The 21,302-nt window shown below is 64.1% G+C and overlaps 3 protein-coding genes across 9 annotated transcripts; 2 read left to right on the top strand and 1 right to left on the bottom strand.

Moving 5' to 3' along the window:
• Nucleotides 1–915: 915 nt before the first annotated feature.
• Nucleotides 916–10,509, top strand: LZTS2 (leucine zipper tumor suppressor 2). Its single transcript, XM_074545128.1, has 6 exons — nucleotides 916–955; nucleotides 2,507–2,575; nucleotides 3,584–4,024; nucleotides 4,383–4,898; nucleotides 5,425–5,694; nucleotides 5,785–10,509. Exons 3-6 carry the CDS (start codon nucleotides 3,623–3,625, stop codon nucleotides 6,460–6,462), a joined length of 1,866 nt encoding a protein of 621 aa, XP_074401229.1. The 5' UTR covers nucleotides 916–955; nucleotides 2,507–2,575; nucleotides 3,584–3,622; the 3' UTR covers nucleotides 6,463–10,509.
• Nucleotides 7,259–16,207, bottom strand: PDZD7 (PDZ domain containing 7). Of its 3 annotated transcripts, XM_074545124.1 has the most exons (18): nucleotides 16,139–16,207; nucleotides 15,035–15,180; nucleotides 13,987–14,394; nucleotides 13,665–13,805; nucleotides 13,155–13,329; nucleotides 12,639–12,815; nucleotides 12,271–12,418; nucleotides 11,985–12,045; nucleotides 11,098–11,523; nucleotides 10,410–10,613; nucleotides 10,184–10,225; nucleotides 9,839–9,996; nucleotides 9,582–9,673; nucleotides 9,345–9,436; nucleotides 9,178–9,249; nucleotides 8,317–8,808; nucleotides 7,911–8,011; nucleotides 7,259–7,770 (listed from the first exon to the last, which is right to left on the bottom strand). In XM_074545124.1, exons 3-18 carry the CDS (start codon nucleotides 14,177–14,179, stop codon nucleotides 7,621–7,623), a joined length of 2,724 nt encoding a protein of 907 aa, XP_074401225.1. In that variant the 5' UTR covers nucleotides 14,180–14,394; nucleotides 15,035–15,180; nucleotides 16,139–16,207; the 3' UTR covers nucleotides 7,259–7,620. The 3 variants fall into 3 exon arrangements, with proteins under 3 accessions (XP_074401225.1, XP_074401227.1, XP_074401228.1); XM_074545126.1 differs by lacking the exons at nucleotides 10,184–10,225; nucleotides 16,139–16,207 and having other exon boundaries at nucleotides 15,035–15,172; XM_074545127.1 differs by lacking the exons at nucleotides 13,987–14,394; nucleotides 15,035–15,180; nucleotides 16,139–16,207 and having other exon boundaries at nucleotides 13,155–13,324; nucleotides 13,665–13,798.
• On the top strand, nucleotides 15,409–21,145 carry SFXN3 (sideroflexin 3). Of its 5 annotated transcripts, none has more exons than XM_074545129.1 (11): nucleotides 15,409–15,543; nucleotides 16,886–17,052; nucleotides 17,273–17,443; nucleotides 17,599–17,697; nucleotides 17,957–18,032; nucleotides 18,470–18,555; nucleotides 18,879–19,006; nucleotides 19,131–19,180; nucleotides 19,336–19,385; nucleotides 19,855–19,902; nucleotides 20,153–21,145. In XM_074545129.1, the coding sequence occupies exons 1-11, from the start codon at nucleotides 15,421–15,423 to the stop codon at nucleotides 20,247–20,249; spliced, it is 1,095 nt and encodes a 364-aa protein (XP_074401230.1). In that variant the 5' UTR covers nucleotides 15,409–15,420; the 3' UTR covers nucleotides 20,250–21,145. The 5 variants fall into 5 exon arrangements, with proteins under 5 accessions (XP_074401230.1, XP_074401231.1, XP_074401232.1 ...); XM_074545130.1 differs by having other exon boundaries at nucleotides 15,416–15,543; nucleotides 16,889–17,052; XM_074545131.1 differs by lacking the exon at nucleotides 15,409–15,543 and adding an exon at nucleotides 16,191–16,336.
• Nucleotides 21,146–21,302: the final 157 nt, after the last annotated feature.

The following is a 21,302-nucleotide window of genomic DNA, read 5'->3' as shown; positions in this document are numbered from 1 at the left end:
TCCATGCTGGGAATAGTTTTAACCTGAGCCATAATGAGGGCCCAGAGCAGGCAGGTGGTACACACCCAGCCCTGGGTTTCCGGGGTGCACCAGCTCGCCTGGAGAGCACCCTTGGGTGCTGTCAGTGCAGGTGTGAGCACCCACAGGTAGGACAGGGGTGGTGGCAGAGGAGGGTCCTGGGGAAGCAGAGGTAAGGCAGGGGGGAGTGGATCTGGGTCAGGGTTCACATGGCGGTGTGGGTGGGGGCTGTGGGTTTCCCCTCTCAGCCCAAGGGTTCCCTCCATCTCGCTGGCTTCCATTTGACCCAGTCTGGTTCAGGTGAGGTGCTGTCATGGGGGTCTAGAGTGGAAGTAAGGCAGTGGGATAGCCTAGGGCCCCATCTCCTACCTGTCCCTCCTTGGGCCCTAGAGGGGGTGAAGAAGCTGAGCCTGCGGGGAGATGCTGGCTGCTCCCAGACCCTGGGGGGCAGGTGGTTTATTGAGAGTTTATTTTATTCTCCTTTTGCCCCCGGTTTGGGTCTCCACGAAAGGCTAGAGGATGGCAATAGCTGTAACAACTCTTGGGGAGGCACAGTGTGATGTCAAGCGGGGCAAAGGCCCTCCGGCCCCTTAACAGAGTGCTGGGCCCACCAAATAATTGCGGAGGGGGTGCAGTCTAGAGAGGGAGCAGAATCAACCCAGAGACCCGGGGATACTTTGTGGGTACAGAATCCTGAGAGGGGGGGCTTGGCTGAGGGAGAGAGGGGATGAGCGCCGGGAATCCCCCGGGACGGAGGTGACCGGGAATGTCCCGGGCGGGGTCCCCGCGCCCCCCCCGGTGCCCCCGTGCCCCGGCCCTTGTCCGGGGGGCGTGGCCTCGTGAGGGGGCGGAGCACCGGGGGCGTGGTCGAGGGGCGGGGCCTGCTCGGGGCGGGGCCGGGGCGCGGCGCGGAGCGGGAGGCGGCGGCGGGGCCGCGGTGAGTGCGGGGGCCGGGCCGGGGGCGCCCGGGGGTCCCGTGGGGCCGGCGGGGCGCGGGGACGCTCCGAGGAGTTGGCTGGCGGGGTGCTTCAGGGGGAGCTACCGGCCCCTGGGGTGTTGTGGGGCCGGGCCCCCCGGGGCCGATTTGGGGGGGTCCGGGGGCTGGGGGGGCAGCGGCCGCCCTGGAGCTCCGTGCGGTGCTTTGGGGATGTTTCGGGGCACTTCGGGACGGTCCTGCGAATGCAGAGGCCCGGGGCTTGGTGAGGTAGTTGAGGGGATCGCGGGGCACTTTTGGGGTGCTTGAGGGGCGAACTATGGGGCAGTGCAGGCCTAGGCGCGCCGTGGGGCACTTTGGGGGTGTTTTGGAGCACTTTGGGGTGGTTTAGGAACACTTTAGGGGCGGGGTGGTGCAGCAGAGGCCCAGGAACGCCGTGAAGCATTTTAGGGGTGTCATGGGGAACTTTGGGGATGGTTTGGGGCAGAGTGGGTGAGCTGTAGTGCAGTGGGGCCCACGGGCACCGTGGGGCATTTCAGGGTGCTGTGGGGTTGGGATGGGTGGGAGCACCGCGGGTCAGGCTCGGCGCTCTGGGGCTCAATGGGGCAGCGGAAGGTGGGTGGGAGGGCGGGGGGGGGGGGCGTTGGGCGGGCAAGGGGGGCAGCATCACTGAGGAAACCTCAGGATGCCGGAGGCCTGGAGAGGGGCGCAGCCGGGCACAGATGGTGTCCGTCCCACATATGGGGTGTGTGGGGAGGGACGGGGGCTGACCCTCATTCCCTCTGCTTGGGGGTGGCCCTGAGACGCCGTCGAGGCACGGGGGTCCCGGGGGCCCCGAATCCCCACAGCTGCTCAGGGTGGGGGTCTGGCAGAGCAGGGACCGACAGTTCCCTTGCCATTTAGGGGTCGGAACGGTGGGATCCGGCAGCGCTGTGCTCCGGCCGGAGTGGCTGGAGGTGACGCCACCCCAGTTGGTGACTGGTTTTACTGGGTGGCTGGAGGCCGGGCTTCGCACTCCCTCCCCCCGCGGGCGGCCCTGGGACCCTCTCGGCAGGCCGGAGGGCTGGGGGGAGGCAGAAGGTAAAGTCTGTTCCCACCGCCTGCCTGGCGGGGCCCCAGAAGTGACCGTGTCCCCTGCAGGCTGTGCAGGGACCCAGTGTCCTGTCCCCAGGGCTGTCTGTCCCCTTGACCTGCACATCCTGGGGACTTTCGCTGGGGTATGGGGTACTGTGCCTTGGCTGGCTGGGCTGGGGGGCCATTAGATGTCCCTTTGGTGTTCCTGGTCCCCGATTCCCGTTCCTCTGGCAGCAGCAGGTCCCCAGTGGCGGGCTCTTGTCCCTCACCACACTTCCAGGGTTGACCGCAGCCCACCCTGGGTGCCAGGAGCAGCGCACCAGCCGCCGGGCTCTCGTGCCACCCTCAGTGCCACGCTGGCACCACCTGCCTTGGCCCTGCCGGCCGGGGCATTTGGGGGGGAGGGGGCAGCGGGGAACACGAGGGACCCTGCTGCCGTTCAGCCCCCTGACCCCCTCCTCTTCCTCCTCCCCGCTTCAGGGGCCGGCGGAGCCGTGTTCACGGTGCGGGGGGCCGAGAGGACCGGACGGATGGGCAGCGGCTGGCGAGGTGAGCGGAGCTGTGGGGGGGTCCCCACCTGCCCCCCCAGGGGTATCACGAGCACGGAGTGAGGTCACGGTGCCTGCGGATGGCACGTGCCAGTGGGGGTGACGGTGGCGGGGGGGTTGGCTCGCCGGCTTCTCTGCCCTGCTCGCCCCTCCCCGGGCGCTGGCAGGCGGATTGATTTCAGGTGACAGCTCGGCGGGCGAGACCGTGCGGGCAGCGCCCCCCCCCCGCCCGCGCCCTGTGCCAGCCGCAGCCATGTGCGAGATGCGATGAGGCAGCAGGGGATGGATCCGGCCCGTCGGCCGGCTCCCGTCACGCGGGCGTATGGCGTGGGTTGGGGCAGGGGGAGTCACAGCAGAGACCGGCAGAGCCCCCCCAGCTGGAGGGGTGGAAACAGGCCTCCGTGTGTTGGGGCTGGGAAAGAGCCTGGTGCCCACCTGGCAGCTTCCCCCTTGGTGTCCCTCTCCAGGGAACCCTGTACCCCACTGTGGATGGTTGGAGATGGAAAGCAGGCTCTGTGGGGTCACTGCTGAGAGGTGGGGGCTGTGGGGCAGAGGAGGTGGATGACCCTGCTGTGTGGGGATGTCCCTGCCCTCTGTGATGCCCATGAGGCAGACAGGCGGGCAGGCTGCCTGTGAGCCAGCTCTCTGCAGGCCTCTCGGGATTCGCCTCCAATCCTGGCACACTTCCCGTGGCAGGGTCACGCCAGGGCACGGCACGAGGCAGTACTGCATCGCCACTGCCCTACTGTGCCACCAGCACCCCAGAGCCCCTGGCAGCCCCAGGCTGCTCCATTGGGGTGCTGAGGCTGGCATGGGGATTCCTAGTACCACTTCCCCCCAACTAATCCTGATTTTGTTCTGATTCATTTGGTATCTCCTGCCCTTGGGCCAACCTTCACTTAAAAGATTGGGGATGGTGACTGGGGACGCCCCCATGCCCACCTGGGTGGGTGGTGGGACACTGTTGTCAGTGCCCATGGCTCTGATGCCCTGTCTCCCTTGCCTGCAGGCTGCCCACGTGCCCCTGCCCGCCGGGGGCCCCCCCGCCATGGCCATCGTGCAGACGCTGCCAGTGCCCCTTGAGGCCGTGTCTGAGGGGGCCACACAGCTCCGCGCCACCGCCCGCTCACCCCCTGCCGCCATGGGCAGCGTGGGCAGCCTCCTGCCCGTCCGGCCTCGCCACGACTGCGCAAGTGACGGGGACCCCTCTGCCGCCTCCTTCTGCAAGCAGGAGGGGCTACTCCGAGCCACTCCTGAGGAGCCCCGTGTGTCTGTGCCTGGTGTCACCCACTCCTACGCCAATGGGGGCTTCTGTGGCGACTGGCTTGATGCCTCCTCTCCTGCCAGCCCCTGCAGCGACTCAGATGATCTCCATGATGACCAAGCACCAAGTGATCACCTTCAGGGGCCGCCCCCCAAGCTTGTACCTGTCTCTGGCAAGCTGGAAGAGGTAGGGGGGCAGCAGCAGGGTGGGTGGGTGGGTGCTGCATTCTTGACTTTCCACCCTGTGCCACACTGGGACTGTTGGCTCAGATGTGTGAAATGGGGTCATATGGCCACACTTCTGGTGTCCCTGGAAAAGTGGCAGTCTCTATGCTCTTAATGTCCCCTCCATCATGCCAAGGGTGTCTGGGGAATTCACCTGAACACGCATGGAAAGGCAATGAAGTGGGTGGTGACTGGCCTCTGCGTCCTTTGGAGTGTGAAGGCATCAGGGCTGGGCACACCCACTGTAACATTCCTAGGCAGCCCTTTTTGGGGCTAATGGGTCCTCCCCATCCCCTCACTTTTCCCTCTTTTCCTGGCAGAGTGTGGAGAAGACCTTGATCCGCCCCATGGCCTTCAAGCCAGTGGTATCCAAGCTTCGGAATGCCCAGCCAGGCACACGCCTAGGGCTCTCAGAGAGCCAGGTGAGCCTCACCCACTTGCTGGCTGCTGAGAAGCCTGGCTCTCTGAGCTGCCGTGCCAGCACCCTCTCGGACTCGGGGCGCAACTCCCTCTCCAGCCTGCCCACTTACAGCACGGGCTGCAGCCAGCACCCAGAGGTGGGTGCCCTGCCGACCACCCCCCATGGCCCCCTTGACCCTCCGGGGGGCTGCCGCCCCTCCAACTCGGACAGCGGGCGCTCATCCTCCAGCAAGAGCACGGGCTCGCTGAGCGGCCGGGGCCGGCCCTCCTCAGAGAGTGGCTCCTGCGGGCGCTCCCCCCTGCCTGGCGAGGAGGCCATGCTGGTGCGGGAGCTGGAGGACAAGCTGCGGGAGAGGGAGGCTGAGCTGCGGCTCCTGCGGGACAGCCTGGATGAGAACGAGGTGGCCATCTGCCAGGTATGTCCCTGGTGTCCTCATGTCCCGTACTTGTCCCTCTCCCTGGACACAGGTGTTGACATAACCCCTGGTTGGGAGTAGGGACCCACTTTAAGGACTCATTAGAGACCCTTGCAGAGAGATACATTTTCCTGTGGGTCTGGGTATGTGGATTTTTCCCACCAGCTGGGTGATCTGATGTAGTCCATGGGGGAGCCTTGTATGACCCATGGGACCAGTTGTACAGACTGGGGTTCCTTATCTTGGGATGCCCTTTTTTGAATGAACCTGGGACCTGTGGCTTCTCCCTGCTTGTGATGGAGCTGGAGGAGCCCTGTAAGCTCTGGGGGTGCTAACATGGGGGGCCTGTGCAGAAGGATAGGGGAGCACAAGGAGGTGCGTACCACCACACTGCACTCTTCCTGGACCCTTCCTCCGTTTGGGGTAGATGTGCTGCCTCCTCCCTGTGATGCCTATCTTGGAGATGGCAGGTGAAGTGGGAGGGTGCCGTGCTGCCCTCCCAGCACCTGTGCATCCCCTGGCCCAGGTGTTTGAGGAGAAGCAGCGTCGGTGTGAGCAGGAGCTGGAGGGGCTGCGGCAGCGCTGTGCGGCCCAGGCGCGGCAGGCGGCCCACGCAGCACATCGGGGGCAGCAAGTCCTGCAGCTCCAGGTGCTGCAGTTGCAGCAGGAGAAGAAGCAGCTGCAGGAGGACTTGACCCAGCTGCTGCAGGAGCATGAACTGCTGGAGCGTCGCTGTGCCTCCTTCCAGCGGGAGCGCACTGAGCTGGCACCCCGGCTGGAGGAGACCAAATGGGAGGTGAGTTACCCAGCAGCACCAGGCACACCAGGGGGTGCAGGCTGGGGCTGGGGGGTCCCGGCGGGCGCCTGAACCCCATCATCCCCACAGGTGTGCCAGAAGTCGGGGGAGATCTCTCTGCTGAAGCAGCAGCTGAAAGAAGCGCAGGCGGAGCTGGCGCAGCGGGGTGCCGAGCTGCTGGGGCTGCGGGCTCAGCTGCGGGAGGCGCGGGCGCAGCTGCAGGCGGGCGAGCGGCGGGCGCAGGGGCTGCAGGAGGCCGCCCGCCTCAAGGCGCTGGAGCTGGAGGTCTGTGCCAATGAACTGCAGCGCCGCAAGAGCGAGGCCGACCTCTTCCGCGCCAAAGCCGGCCGGCTCGAGCAGGAGGTGGTGGGGCTGCGGGAAGCTGCCCGCGGGCGATGCCCACCAGGCACCAGTGAAGGGTGCCCCCCGCCTGGGGAAGGATGCCCCCCTGCCAGCGAGGAGCCCCGGGGCAGCGCGGGGCTGCGGCGGCAGCTGGAGCGACTGCGGGCGGAGGTGGCGCTGGAGCGGCGGCGTGGGCAGGAGCAGCGGGATGCCTTCGAGCAGGAGCGTGGCACATGGCAGGGCGAGAAGGAGCGCGTTATCCGCTACCAGAAGCAGCTGCAGTACAGCTACATCCAGATGTACCGGCGCAACCGGCGGCTCGAGCAGCGGCTCCAGCATCTCCGGCTTCAGGGCGAGGACCCCCTGCCCGAGCCCTGTGACCCACCGGACCCACCCTTTGAGGAGATAACAGCCACCGAGATCTGAGATGCTGCCTGCCCTTGCCCTATGCCTGGAGGGCTGAAGGGTCCTCCAGCCCCTGTGATTTTGGGAGCTATGGGAGGGTCCCTGCTCTCCCCCAGCTCTGCAAACTGCAGCCACTGTGAAGGGGCAGGGGAGACCACAGGTGCTGCCCCTCCCCAGCATTGAGGTCTTGGGGCGAGGATGTATCGGTGCCCCCAGGGAGGGCTGCCTGTGAGATGTGGGGTCAGGTGGGCGCTGAGTCCTGGCCTTGGGGCCGCCCGGAACTGGTTTCTGCTGATCCTCTTAGCTCCTGGGGATTAGCAGCACTGGCTTCAGCCAGGGTCACCTTGGGCAGAGGGAGGGCTGACTTGTCCCCTCCCTCTCATCCCTGCTGGCACTGTCACCCAGTCACTTGGCGTGTGCCCCGTTCTCTGCCCATGCCAGCCTCCCTCATGCCCCTTTGTGTGTTTGTCAGGGAATTCGTTTCTGTGCCATTTTAAATAACTCTATTTTTATAGGACCTACCAAAACATATCACCCGCTTCCAGCTCACACTTCACCAGTCCGTGCCCCCTCACCCCTGCCACAGGGCAGCTTGCCCTCAGTGCCTTTCCCAAGCTCTTGCCTCCCAGCATCCCTCTGTTTCCCCCCCAGAAAAGCCCATGCCTCTGTGATGCCCAGCCTGCCAGGGGAGAGGGGCATGGTGCTCCATGTGCCAGCTGGGGACACCCTGGGGACACCCCCAGGGATGGGCAGAGGTGAGGGGCCCCGCTGGGCACCTGGGGGGTCAAACCAAAGGAAAAGTCTGGATGTGCCCAGCTGTGGCTTGGTCACCCCTGGCTCCAGGGGGGGATTTTTGTACTTTATTTCAGTCATGTCTCGTTCCCAGAGCCTGGCTCATCAGTGTACACCCGGAAACAGCAATTAAAAACAAGCCCCTGGCTGTGTTTTTTTCAGGACTCTGTCTGCATGTCCAGAGCAGGGTCAGGGACCACCTGTCCTTCCCCTGTGTTGCCAGTGCTGCCCTCCCTTGGGTCCTGCAGTGGGCAGCTGCTCCATGCCCATGGGGCAGGTCTGGCTCTCACCCTCTGGCTGCACTGAGGCCAGCCACAGCTCAATGCAGGAATGAGCCATCTGGCTCCCCTGGAACACAGCATGGCTCCTCGAAAAGGGGCTGCAGCATCACTCCGGCGGTGGTCCAGGCACCCGCACCACCAGCTCCATGGGCTCCTTGGCTTTGTTGCGGTAGGCCTGGCGGATGATATCCACAGCCCTCTGGTGCGTGACGTTCTGCAGGCTCTCCCCGTCCACCGACACCAGCTCCTGCCCGGCCTGGTCCCAGAAGGGAAGGCCACAGGGTGAAGTGCAGCTGCTTTTGGACTGCCAGAGTACTGCCAGCAAGCCAGTGGCACCAGGGGATGGCAGTGTCTGGATATCTGCCCACCCCCTGGCATGTGCTGGGACCCCCATACCTTGAGGATGCCACTGAGGAAGGCAGCTCCACCAGGGAAGATCTTCTCAATCTTCACCACTGGCTGTGCCCGTGACTCAATACCACCAGAGATGCTGATCCCTGCAAGGGAGCCATGAGACCCTCACACCTGGGCAGGCTGGGACCCCCACCCACTCACTCCCAAGCATGGCACCACATTTCCCTGGTGAGCCGCACCTCTGTCTTGCCCTATTTTGGTAGGTCCTACAGAGATGAGGGACTGGGGCAGGGACAGCTCTTCCCTCCCATTCTCATTTTGGAGGAATGCTCTGGAGTTTGCCCCTTGCCAAGAGGGTGCCACCCATCCCACTGATGCTGGTGCCAGAAGGGTCCTCACCCCACCCTTGGAGTCCCACCCATGTACCACCCACACATGTGCCACCCACCCAGCGAGTGCTTCAGCTTGGAGAGGGTGACGGTGAGCAGATGATACTCTTCCTCCTCCTCTTCCTCCCTGCCAGCATCTTCGGGGCCATTGGCTGCCCCAGCCCTTGCCTCACCCCCTGGCCCCCCAAAGAGAGGGGCCAGAGGAGGCCGTGCCCGCTGGGGCTTCCCCAGCACTTCGGCTTGTCTGCTGGGCGCTGTCCTGGGGGCTTCCTTGCGCCAGGTGGCCCGGGGGCTGCGAGAGTGCCCGTGGCCCTTGCCAGGGGAGGGCTCAGCCAGCAGCCAGTTCGGGGGCTGAGGGCTGAGGGTGGGCAGGGGCCGGCTGGTGGAGGCATAGGCATCCACTGGCACGTCAGGGAGCGGGGTGTAGGTGCGGGGGTGAGGCCGGCGGGGGCTGGGGGAGGCTCTTGGACGGGCTGGGCTCGCCTGCTGCTCCCCCGCTTCCTCCAGCTCTGGGCTCCCTGCTGGCTTCAGCAGGAATCCGCCCCGATAGTCTGCAATGAGAGGGGCTCAGGGATCTCCCCAGGGACCCACAGCCCTGCTCCCTGGGACCCCTGCTATGCAGGCCTCCCATGAGTACCCCAAAGCCCTGGGTCCTTTGCCATCTTGTGCCCCCCTCATCTAGAGACCCCTGGACACCCCCGTTGTTTGCAAGCACTCCATGTTCTCCTCCCCAAGAACACCAGCACCCAAGATCCACAGATTTTGCTGCTACCAGTCTTCCCAACACCCAGAGATGCCAGATGCCTTCTTCCCTGGGAGCCCCTGCACTTCCCAGCCCACTTTCTCTTCCCCCAGACTCCGTCCACCCTGTCCCCACCCTGCAGCCCGGTGTCCAGACAGACCCTGCAGGTGGCACTTACCAGGCACTGGTGTGATGAGGTGTCTCTTGGGGGGGGCGTCATGGTGGGCCGGGCGGAGGGCAGGTGAGCGCACTGCAGTCAGGGAGAACCCCCAGTCACTCCTGAGCTGCACCCACCCTTGACCACTACCTGCCCCCAGTCAAGGTCCCTGGGGGGCTGAAATCTACCTGAGCGGCTCTTGAGGGCATCGAAGGCTTCCAGCTCCAGCGGCATCACCATGCTATCAAACCTGCCCAGGTCTGTGGGGGCCACCACGCTCCTGCCAAGGCAAAAAGGTGAGGACAGATTGTAGCAGCTTCTGGGGTGGAGTGTGATCAGGGCTGAGGAGTATGTGTGAGGCTCCACTTCAATCACACCAGGATGGGCAACACTGGGGTTCCCAGATATTTCCTAGCAGCACTTGCCTCACGTCCCGTAGCAGCAGGACCTTCTCGGGCCGGTCCAGGATGGCCAGCAGTGGCCGCACCAAATCCTCCACGCTGCCCTCGTGCAGGTACTGCGGGCACAGGAGGGGGATCAGTGGATCACCTGTTCCTTGGTTTACCTCCCAGAGCTAAGCATGGGCACAGAGTGCTCACCATGCCCCTAGGATGCAGGAGCTTCCCAGGGACAAGCCCAGGGTGGCAGTGCTGCCTGCCTGTGCCCTGCCTTCGGTGCATACCCGGGAGCAGTGGCGGAGCACAGCTGTCACCTCGTCGGGGCTGAGAAGACGTTTAGCAGTGTCCTGGATGTGCGGGAGCCGGGCCTCAGGGTCGCTGCCGTTGGGCTGCAGGGTGGCCATGCCCATGGGGCCCAGGATGCTGGCACGCCGGCTTTTCTCTGGGGAGGCACAACGAGGAGGGGTGGCCAGCGGGGCAAGGACTGCCCCAGCCAGCCCAGGGAGTTCCCCATCCCCACTACCCCAGCAGCTCACTCCACACCAGAGCGGGACAGGCACAAGCAGCGCAGGGCCAGGCGCATGCAGAGCCTGCCCCACAGCCCCCCAGGCACACGGCACCCCCGTTACCCCGCCTCAGGCTCCGGATGACAAACTTCTGCACAGCGCCTACTGCAAGGGAGATGGAGAGCGGTGAGTGCCCAGGGCAGACAGCAGCATCACCGCCCACTGTCAAAACTGCGTGCTTGGGGAACCCCTCCCTGTGCTCCCTTCATGCCAGGGATGCCACAAGGCACATAGAAGGGGGAACAGTCCCAGCTCGAGTCCCTCTCTGCCCTGTCACCCAGGCTGATACCTCTGTCCCCGTCAGAGCGCCCTGGGGACTTGGAGCGTGCCCGGCGTTCAGAGCCAGGGGCCTCCTGGCTGGGGGGGGCCCAGCTCTGGCTGGTGGCACGGCCCCCCTTGAAAAAGAGGTTGACGAGGGTCTTGGAGCGGTGCAATCCTGGGGTAGCCCCCCGTGCCCCTTGTCCCTCTGGCTTCTCCTTCTTCCGCTTCTCCTCTGTGGACAGAGAGAAGGTGCTGTTGGAGTGGAGAGGTGAGGGGATGCCATCCCAAATCTTGCCTGGGTACACAGAACTTTGGGGGATTGGAGGGGCTACTGGGAGATGCTGACTGGAAAAGAGTCCATCTGTGGGGTGCAGTTAATCACCAGGGGCCATGGGGCTGGGCTTTGGGGTGCCTGGGAAAGCCCAGGGACAGAGCTGGGGCGATGTGGGGTTATAGGATATCCAGGACTGGTGGCCAGGGGGCCATATGGGCAATAGGGTGCTAGGGTAGGGACCTAGACATTCGCTATAGGAAGCCCAGAAGTGGGGGACAGGTATCCATGTGTGTCAGGGACTATAGGATGCTTGAGTGGGGGACAGGCTCTCCACATGGGGCAGGGCCTGAGCTGTGGGACTCCCAGGGCTGGGTGTGCAGGGTTGGAAGGGGACTGCAGCCAGGGCTCAGTCCCATGTGTGGGGCTGTGCCCCAGTGCGTACCAGCGACAGTGAGGTCACTCTGGGAGCGTGTGATGGGCTGCCGTGGCCGGCTCAGCGCCAGCAGAAGCGCCGTCTTGGGTGAGTGGGTGAAGGTGCGGCGAGGGTGGGTGCCGGGGGCCTCGCGGGTGCCCTGGCCCCGGATGGCCGTGTCCCGCAGCAGCTCGGGGGGCCGCACTGTGCGCCGTGTCTCCGGCAGCCCCTCCGTGGCTGGCTCGGTCTGCATGGCCCGCTCGGCACGTTCCCGCACCCAGCCCCGCCGTGGCCCGTCCTCTGTGGAGATGGCCACATCTACGGTGCGGGCTGGGGGCACTGGGGAAGCTGCCCCCAGCCCATTCACCGCCCCTGGGGCTGGTCCTGAGGAGTAGGAGGAGATGGAGGAGCTGGTTTCCGAGGTCTGAGCCAGCTGTTGCAGCTGCCCGTTGGTCACTGCAAAGGCACAGCAGGGACATGCTGTGACACACTGTGGGCCACCCAGAGCTCCATGTCCCTCCCAAAGACAGCAGACATGTCAGGAACCCGCAGAGCCATGGGGACCTGTGGACTACTGGCCATTGCATAGGGATCATCATGTCCTCTCCAAGAAAGTAGACATGTAGGATGCTGTGGGATCATGGGGACCACAAGGCTGCTGGCCATGGCAGGGGGCTCTTCACGCCTCCTCCAGGGATGGGGGACATCTGGGACCTTGCAAGTCCATCAGGCCAGTTGGTAAGCTAACAGGGGCACAGGGAGCTCCCTGCCCCCTCCAAGGCCTTGGGACCCCACGGCATGCTGACCTTCTCCCTCCTGACAGTGGTCAGACATCACAAGCACGGGAGTCCCAGCCCCACCGTGCCCCAGCCCAGTGTCCCTCCCAGTGCCCAGCACCCGCGCAGCACTGCCCTTACAGCGACTGAGCCAGCAGTACTCGGCCACCAACTCCTTGTAGGCAGGGAACCGGCCTGTCTCCTAGGCACAGGGGGAGAGGACAAGGGGGTCAGTGAGTGCTGGCTGCCCCAGCGAACTCGATATTGTGCCAGCCATGAATAATGCATCCCCCCCTCCCACCCGCCTGAAACCCAACCAGCCAGCAGCTGCACCAGCCCCCAGCACTGGGCTGAGCAGGGGCAGTGCCAGTGAAGGGATGTGCCGACCCTGCCTCACCCGAGGGTCCTAGGGGCAGGGCCTGGGTACCTTGATTGTGAGCATGATGTGGGTCTGCCCCTTGAGCACCTCCACTGCCTTGCTATGGCTTATGTCTTCAAACTTGACTCCATTGGCTGCAAGGACTTGGTCTCCCACCCGAATGCCGTTTTGCTCTGCCAGCCCTCCGGGGTCCACCCTAGGGAAGCAGGGGGGCAGGATGGGGCTGAGCCCTTGCTGGAATCCTGCTCCTGCCCCACGCCTCCACTTGGTGGCCTCGTGGCTCAGCACCCATGGTGGTAATGCCCAAAGTGTTGTGATAGTGGGGTGGCTCAGTCAGAGAGGAGGGGCTGAGCCCCAGCATGGCCACAGCAGAGATTGGGGTGTCACAATCCCTTCACGCCCCGGGGCAGCCGTACTTGGAGACGTAGATGCCAAGGCCGAACTCTCTGCCCCCGCGGATGTTGAAGCCCAGGCAGTAGTCATCAGAGGTGGTGTAGAGGTGGACAATGCGCCGCAGCCCGTCCTCGGAGCCACTCTCCGATGGTGTCGAGCCGCTTTTCTCTACTACCAGGCGCCTGTTCACCACATCCACCCTGGAGCATGGGTACAGTGTAGGGAGGGTGGTTTCAGGGATTTGGCTCTTGTCCTCCAGTAGGATGGGACCATTGGTGGCACCCAGCGGAGGAAAGTGATGGGGACGGGGGATGTTTAGGATGGGGCTTGCACCCACCCTACCTGGTCCAGACCTTCCTATCCCATCCTGTATCCCAACCTCGTCTCTCCCCATCTTTGCCAGAGATTTCTGATGCCACTCCACCCTGGGGGACCCCCACAGATCCTCCCTGTTGCCCAGAATCCCTCACCAACCTTCCCCAGCATGCCCTCCATGGGGTTGGGTTTTGGGGTGCTGCCATGGGAGATGCCCTGCTCACCACGCCGTCTTCTCCTTGGAGAACTTGATTCCTGGCACACGGCCCATCCGCCGGACCACCATGCGGAGGCGGTTGTTGCCAGTGAGGACCTTGACAGCGCTGCTCATCGTGATGTTCTCCAGACTCACACTGTTCACCTCTGTGATCTTGTCACCAACACACAGCCCGGCCTGCTCTACAGGGGACACACGGCTCATCTGGGCACCTGGCCTGGTACTGATGCCCTTGTTTGACATCCCCTCCCTCAATGTCTCCTCAACCTGCTCTGAACCCCTTGGGAACAGAGGCAGGGGTGCCTGACAAGTGCACTGAGTGTCTTGGAGATTGAGCTCAGAGTCACTGGCGCAAGGCTGTCTACTCCTATGTCCTGCCCTTCACTTTGGGCAGCCTGCAAATCTCATGGCCAAAGGCAAGAGGGAGCAAATGGTGGCTTTGATCCCATATCACTGGGAGCTCCTTGAGAGGGTCTTGCTGGCATGTGCCTGGTGTCCCTCACCCTGACCCTCTTACCGGCAGTGCTCCCCTCCTCCACTTTGCTGACAAAGATGCCCAACCCATGCTCGGAGCCGCCACGGACGCTGAAGCCCAGTTTGCCGTCCACGCTCTTCTCCACTGTGATGGCATTGATGACATCACTCTCGTTGCTGCTGGCTGTGGGGACAGGGGAGTAGACAAGTCACACAGGCTGTGTGTCCAAGGACAAGGGGTGTCTCTCTCCCTGGGAACATCCCCAGGCCCAGGACAGCCCTCCCCACACCTATACCCAGGGAATTCAGCCATTGGGGCCCTCCTGGCCACGAGGGCGGGCAGGGGGCCGGGACACCCCACCCACCTTCGATGGGGGCATTGATGAGGATGACACGGCCCATGGGGGAGGCGGCACGGCTGCTCCGGGTGGTCCCATTGAGCAGGCGGCTCTGCTTGCTGAGGAGGTAGCCAGGAGCCAGGCTGGCCTCGCTGCTGGAGCTCCGCGAGCGGCTGCCTGTCGTCATCCCCGACAACACCGCGTCCCAGTCCTGGGCCATGGTGGTGCTGGGCACGCCGGCGTCCTGGCGTCTGCCTCAGGGCTGGCTGCGTCCTCACAGGGCCAGGGCTGCCCGTCAGCCAGCAGGGGACATGGCATAGTCCAGAAGCACATGCCCGGGCTTGGGCACCGCTCTTTTTTAGCAGTGCAATGCTGGGGGCAGCTGGCCTGGCCACTCGCCGCTGGCAAGAGAGGTCCCAGGCGCAGCAGCACAGCCTGGAGGGACAAGGAGTTTTGTGATCCCCCCTCTCCAGCCTGATCCCGTCCTGTCCTATGCTGTCCCAAGGATCAAACTGTCACGTAACTCCTGGGTACTACGATGGGGGTGTGGGCACAGGCTGCCCTGCCCTGGGGTAAGGATGCTGGGGTGAAAAGGAGCTCTCCCTCGCAGCGTAAATCTGGAACAGGGGATGCAAAGGGGCTTTACTTGACAGCACAAATCCGGAAAGGCTCCAAAGAGGGAACACGGGGACATCAGCTTTATGCTACACAGCAGGACCTGATCCCTCTGGCCATTTCCCGTCCTCCCCGGAGCCCCTCTGAATTCCCAACGCCATGCGGCTGGAGATGGGTGCACCAGTCCCCAAGGCAGCTCCCGCGGGGATTTTCCAGGCGTGGGTGAAACGCCACCACGGTGCCCCCCCCACTTCATTCCCCGCTCGCCCCAGCCTGACCTCAATAAATAAGTGATGGCCCCGGCCGCGGGGACACGCCGGTATCCCCGCCGCTGCCAGCCCCCCACAGCGCCCACCCATTACCCCCCGCCAGCATCAGACGCGGGTGCCCCCTCCCCGAAGGGGCGCAAGGGACCCCCTACCGCCGTCCCTCCCTCGCCCCCGCCCCGTGCCCTCCTCACCTGTCCCCATGGTGCCACCTGCGAAAGAGACACCTGGCAGCAGCGCGGGGGGGAAGGCGAGGCCGGGGGGCAGCACCGCCTCCTGCCCCCCCGGCCGCGGTGATTGGCTTTCCCTGTGGGACCGGAGAGGCCATCGGGCGCGGGAGCTGTCAATCGAGAGCGGCCGGGGCTGGCCTTGCAGCTGGCGGGGGGGGGACAGTCCCGTGGGTGTCCCTCGCGAGGGGGTCCGGGGGCGCGACCCCCGGCGAGGCTGCGTGTGGCAAGGGATGTGGCGTCCCCCCTGACCTCCTCCCTTAGCGCGGAGCATCCCAGGGGCACACGGGGGAAACTGAGGCACGGTCAGGGGAGAAGGGGTGTCGCGTCCCTCCGCTTCGCTCACTCCAGGGATGCGAGCCGGTATCCCCCCGTGTCCCCCTTCCCGGGGGGCATCGCCTCCGGCGCGGGCCGGCCGTGACCCCCCGGCGGGGCCCGGCGCCGCCAGCGCGAACCCGACACCGCGGCGGTTTCAGGTGATGCGCGGCGGCCGCGGGGACTGCGGGGGGGCTGCGGACGGGCGGCGGGGGCGGGGGCCGGCGCGGGGGGGCCGCCCCGACAACGCCGGGGTGAGGGGCTGGGGGGGCACGGCCGGCGTGGGGACACGCACCCACATGCACACACACCCCATGCACCCGCACGTCCACGGCATGCGTGTCCGTGCCCTTGCGCGCACTCACGGACGCCCGCGGAGCGCCGCACACGCGCGGACGCGGCCCCGCTCACACGCGCGTGTTCCGCACGCACCGCCCCACGCTCGAGCCGGCGCCCACTCCCGCGGAGGCGCGGGCCCCGCGCGCTCCGGCGCAACAACCGCGACGCGCGTGGACGCCAACGCGGCGCGCGCGTCCGCGGCGCTACGGACACGCGCGCGGCTGACACGGGGACGCGCGGAAACGCGCACGTGAACACCCACGTGCGAACACACGCGCGCGCGAGCACCCGAGCGAGCGGAGGCCGAGCCGACGCGCGAGCACACGCGCGCGGTCACGGGCAGGCGCGTGCACGCCCACGGGCACGCCCACAGAAGCGCGGGAGGGCCGCGGGCACCGCGTGTGGCTCGGCACGTACCGCTCCCCCCGCCGCCGGCCCCGGTCACGCGTGGTCCCCGCCGCCCCCCGCACCGCCCTCCCCGTCCCTCCCCGCCCGCCCGGCGCGGGGCCGCCCACCCGTGACGATGCCGCACGTCAGCGCGCGCAGGGGCGGGAGTGGGGCGGTGGCTGTGGCGGCGGCGGCGGCGCGGGCACGGCGGGCGCTGTCGCGGGAGCCGTGAGTGCGGGGGCTGCCCCGGGTCCCTGTGCAGGGGGGTCACGCGTGGCGGGAGGGATGCTCGGCGCGGGAAGGAAGGGAGCCGAGCCCCGCTTCCCTCGGGGCAGGGCGGGTGTGGAATAAAGCCGCGCCGGGTGTGTCGGTGCCTTGCCGGGAGGGACGTTCCTCCTTCCACTGCCCTTCCTCGCTCCGCTCTCCCGGTGCTGGCAGCAGCTGTGGCCCCTCCGTGGTGGGTCCCTGTCCCCTACTGTGTGACCGGGGTGCTCTGCTGGGGTGGGGGCTCCCTGATTTCTGGTGGCTGGTGTGGGCAAGGTCGGGGGTTTCTCTTTGGCACGTTGCAAGGTGCAGTTCCATTTACAGGTTGCACCACCCACAAAATGCTTCATGTGCTGGGAGGGCTCAGGAGTCGCTGAGCTCCTTTACAAAGGGGCTTCCTGTTCACCCCTTGTCCCCCCAGACTGGGGGAGCACAGAGCTGCTGCAGCAGGGATGTGGGGGGGACACACAGACACCACATCCCATATAACCCTTTCATCCCCTGCCCTGCCAGAAGATGCCACCGTCCTTGCCTGCCACCATCAACATCCGGGAGCCCCGCTGGGACCAGAGCACCTTCCAGGGCCGGGCCAAGCACTTCTTCATGGTGACCGACCCCCGAAACCTGCTGCTCTCAGGGGCCACGCTGGAGGAAGCCCGACGGGTGGTGGAGGACTACAGGTACCACTGGGAGGGTGGATGTACCCTCAGCATTGCTCCCAGGCAGGAGCCGTTCCCAGGAGTGGGAATAGAAGCGATGCTGGCCCCCCTGGCCAAAGCCCCCAAAACTGCCTGGCTGGTCCCTAAGGCATCTCCCAGCTGCCCCAAAGGGTGTGGGGGACCAGTTTGGCCATGTGTGCTGGCAGGGGGTCTTTCAACAGGTGTTACCCTTACCTGGCAGGGCAGGCACCGTACACCCTGGGCTGACAGAGGACCAGCTTTGGCGGGCAAAGTACATCTATGACTCGGCTTTCCACCCTGACACGGGCGAGAAGATGATCCTTGTGGGACGCATGTCTGCTCAGGTCCCCATGAACATGACCATCACTGGTTGCATGTTGACCTTCTACAGGTACCTGTCCTCTCCTCACCTCAGGACCAAGAGGATGCCTGGAGGATCCTCCTGGCTCTGGGGTGAGGAGGGGACACATGTCCTGTACCCCACTCGTGCTGTAGCAGCATGGGTGACATCCCCCAGTGTCTCCAGCACCCTCCTCTCTCTGGCAGGACCACGCCAGCCGTGCTGTTCTGGCAGTGGGTGAACCAGTCCTTCAATGCCGTTGTCAACTACACCAACCGCAGTGGAGATGCACCCATCACCCCCAGGTGAGCATCTCTCTGACCAGGTCCTCGAGGCACCCCAAAACACCAGGGGGTGCCTTGCATAGCAGGGTGCTGGGAGATGGGACAATGAGACCTGGTGAAGACAGAGATGGATGCCATTGGGGCTGTCAGGGTTAGTGGTAGAGCTGAGAGAGGAACCCAGATGTCCTGATGCTCTTGAAGGGCATGCTGTTCCTTCCTTTGGAGGAGCAACTGGGATGGGAAGAACCTGGATTAATGGTGTCACTTCCTGCTCTTTCAGCCAGCTGGGGACAGCCTATGTGAGTGCAACCACGGGGGCAGTTGTCACAGCACTGGGACTCAAATCCCTCACCAAGGTAAGCTGATCCTTGGCCATCGCAGCTGGGGGATGTGGACCCTCCCTGTGGGATCTCCCTGAGCTCTGAGCTGAGCAGGCCATTCACCTGGGGTAGGGGACAAAATGAAAAAAGGGGTTTGCTGAGTTGCCCACACAAGGCAACTGCTCTCCCCAGTGATGGCTGTGGAGATGGCCTGTCCCTCCAGGCTTTGGATGTATTTCCAGGCTTCTTCCATCCCTCAGCCTCTGTCCAGGCCTGGCAGGGGACCTGGGTTCCCCCAGACCCTTTGGTCTGTGCAGCTTTTACCAGCTGAGGGTTGCAGGGGAGGAGGAAACGCTTTTGCCCCAGTGGGGCTGGGTCACCCCAAGGTCTTGCAGGAAGACAGAGACTGACCCAGGGACAGCCAGCTCTGCGGCCAGACCCTCCATGTGACATTCTCCTGCTTTTCCCCCCAGCACCTGCCAGCCATCATTGGCCGGTACGTGCCTTTTGCGGCCGTGGCAGCTGCCAACTGCATCAACATCCCGCTGATGAGGCAGAGGTGAGCCCCGAGGTGGGACAGGCTGCCCTCAGGGTTTGTAGGCACTGGTGGGGAATGCAGGGACTTCCTTGCTGATCCTTAGCGTGGGGGGATGGCTTGAGGGTACAAGCGCCTGGTTGCAACCCAGGGGGTTATTGGTCCCTGTACAGCCCTGTTGGAGCTGCTGCCAAATGTGAATGTGGCTCCAGCTGAGACCCCTCTGATTTATTGTGTGGATGGGGTACTGGAGGATGCCAGCCTCCCTGGGAGACATGTCCCTGTCCTGTGTCCTGATCCCCTCACCATTGTGCCCTGTGGCCCCCTGGCCCCCTGTGTCCCTGCAGAGAGCTCAAGCTGGGGATCCCTGTCACGGATGAGAATGGGAACCGCCTGGGTGAATCCACAGCAGCAGCCCAGAAGGCCATTTTCCAGGTGGTGGTATCCCGCATTGGCATGGCAGCGCCCGCCATGGGTGAGTTCCCTTCCTCCACCTGTGCTGGGAGATTGCAGCTGATCCCTGGCAGCGTGGGATGGGGTCCCACTGCTGGCAGGGGGCTGTGAGCTCTGGGAGCTCATCTCCTTCCTCCCTGCCTCAGCCATTCCACCGGTGATCATGAACATGCTGGAGAAGAGAGCTTTCCTGAAGGTACCAGTGAACCTGGGCTGGGCAGGTGGGCATAGGGATGCCCACCAAGCTTGGCACATTGTTGGCACCCCTCAGGGCTGGCACCCTGTTGGGGAATAGACACCTTCCTGCCCTGTCCACTGCATTGACACACATCCTCTCCCTGTCCCTGGCAGCGGTACCCGTACCTGAATGCTCCCCTGCAGGTCAGCCTGGTGGGACTCTGGTAAGTCCTCCTCCACCGATGGGCATCGCTGCCCTGGGCAGATACCCAGCCCAGGTGTATGGGACAGTGCTGCTGGGAACCCTGCTTGGCAGTGGGGGCAGAGAACTGCCCCAAAGTTTCCTGGGAGGATGCAAGAGCTTGGCCAGGCTAGTTGCACCCCGGGCAGATGGGATGGGATATGAGGTTCTGGGGCCAGAAGTTGTTTTGCTTTATCTTTGTGTCTCTCAGGCCTGCCATGGGCTCCTACTCAATGTTGATGTTCCCCCACATCATCGGGGGACAGACTTTGCCCCTCCTCAGGAGCCAAATGCAGACTCTGGAGCCTGGAGAGGGCATCTCTGTAGCCCTTTCCTGGCTGGACACCTGGCACAGCTCTGGCCTGCCTCAGTGCTGCTCTGGGAACAGGCCACGGGTGGGTGTGGGTGATTTATGCAGCCCAGCTTCACCTTTCCCTGCCTTTCCTTTGCAGTTTGGTGTTTGCCACCCCGTTGTGCTGCGCACTCTTCCCACAGAAAAGGTACAGATGGGTCCTTTGCCTGCACGTGTGGCTCCTATGTGGGGTAGGGATGCTCTCTGACTCCCAAGAGATTCTTCTGCTTCTTTGAGCAGTCGGGGGCTTAAGCCAGTGCACACACATCTCTGTGCACAGGCAAGGGTCTGTGCTGGGCCATGGGGACAGCCTCCCCGTGGGTGCAGCCGGTAGTTTCCAGCCTGAGGCCACTGGTGGCTGTACCCCTCCATCCTCTGTGTCTGTGTTTCCTCTACAGCTCAATGCCTGTGAGCAGCCTGGAGCCTGAAGTCCAAGATCAGATCCGGAAGAAAGATCCATGGCTGGAGACTGTCTACTTCAACAAAGGGCTCTGAGCAGCTGCTGGGGTGGCTGATGTGCCCCACAGAGCTGCCAGGCCAGCACATTGCTGAGCTTTACCCTTGGGTCCCCTCGGGGCTGCTGCCACTTTCCCTTGGCCATTGTGTGTCCATAGGTCCCAGGTGCTCAGCCCTGCTTCCCGGGGTGCCTGCAGCCCCGCAGCACCACACCAACCCCTGTCCCTGTGCCCAGCTCAGCCCTGCTCTGGGGACCTCCTGGTGGCACCCTGGTGCACTCCTCCTCTCTGGGTGCCTGTGGCTCTGTGCAGTGCGCAGGGAAGTGCGGGCAGCAACACCAGGAACCTTGTGAGCTGTGCTGGAGGGAGAAATGAAAGTGAGATGAGGAAGACAATGGTGCTCCCCAGCTTTAGGAGGCAGCAGAGAATCAGCAATTGAAGGTAGAGAACCTCTGCAGGCACCCTACAGTGCCCAGCGGTTCAGCAGCTGGTGCCTGGGGATGGCAGAGCAGCTTTTGGAAAGGAAAACGCCCCATGCCCAGAATAGCTGGGGGTGAGTGATCGATTGCACGTAGTGGCTGGAACTCAGAGTGGGGGGCTCTCCCAGCCCAGGCACGTGCTCCCAGCTCACCTTCTGCTCTCCTCCGGGCTGCTCTGGGGATTTAATCTGGCTTTCTGCTGCTTCCATCCCCAGAGCAAATGGCACATTTTAATCCCAGTAGAGTCATGGTTTTTATTCTCATTTTAATGCCATCTGCGTTCAGGGCTGGGCTTCCCCTGAGGGGTTACTCTACCCCCTCCTGGAGTGCTTGCTTTCAGGTGGACCTTCTCAAATAGCTTTAAGTGCACTGTGGTTTCCTCTAGGTATTTTTGATATACATATAAATGTACCTATATATACCAAACAATAAAGGCAGATTGTTTATACAAAACCAACAGCAAAGCGTGCTGCTCCCTAATTTGTATATGGTGGAAAGGGACTGCTATTGGGGTGAGGATGGGAGCAGGAGAGAGGGGCAGGCTGGCTTTTGGGGTGCCTCTGTGCCTCCGGGGGCTGGGTTCTGCTTTCCAGCCCGCTGCCTTTGCAGCAGCT

This window comes from Zonotrichia albicollis, chromosome 7 (genome assembly GCF_047830755.1).
Source record: "Zonotrichia albicollis isolate bZonAlb1 chromosome 7, bZonAlb1.hap1, whole genome shotgun sequence".
Taxonomy (NCBI): domain Eukaryota; kingdom Metazoa; phylum Chordata; class Aves; order Passeriformes; family Passerellidae; genus Zonotrichia; species Zonotrichia albicollis.
Note: the sequence above shows the minus strand (reverse complement) of the source record. Positions and strands in the feature narration are given on the sequence as shown.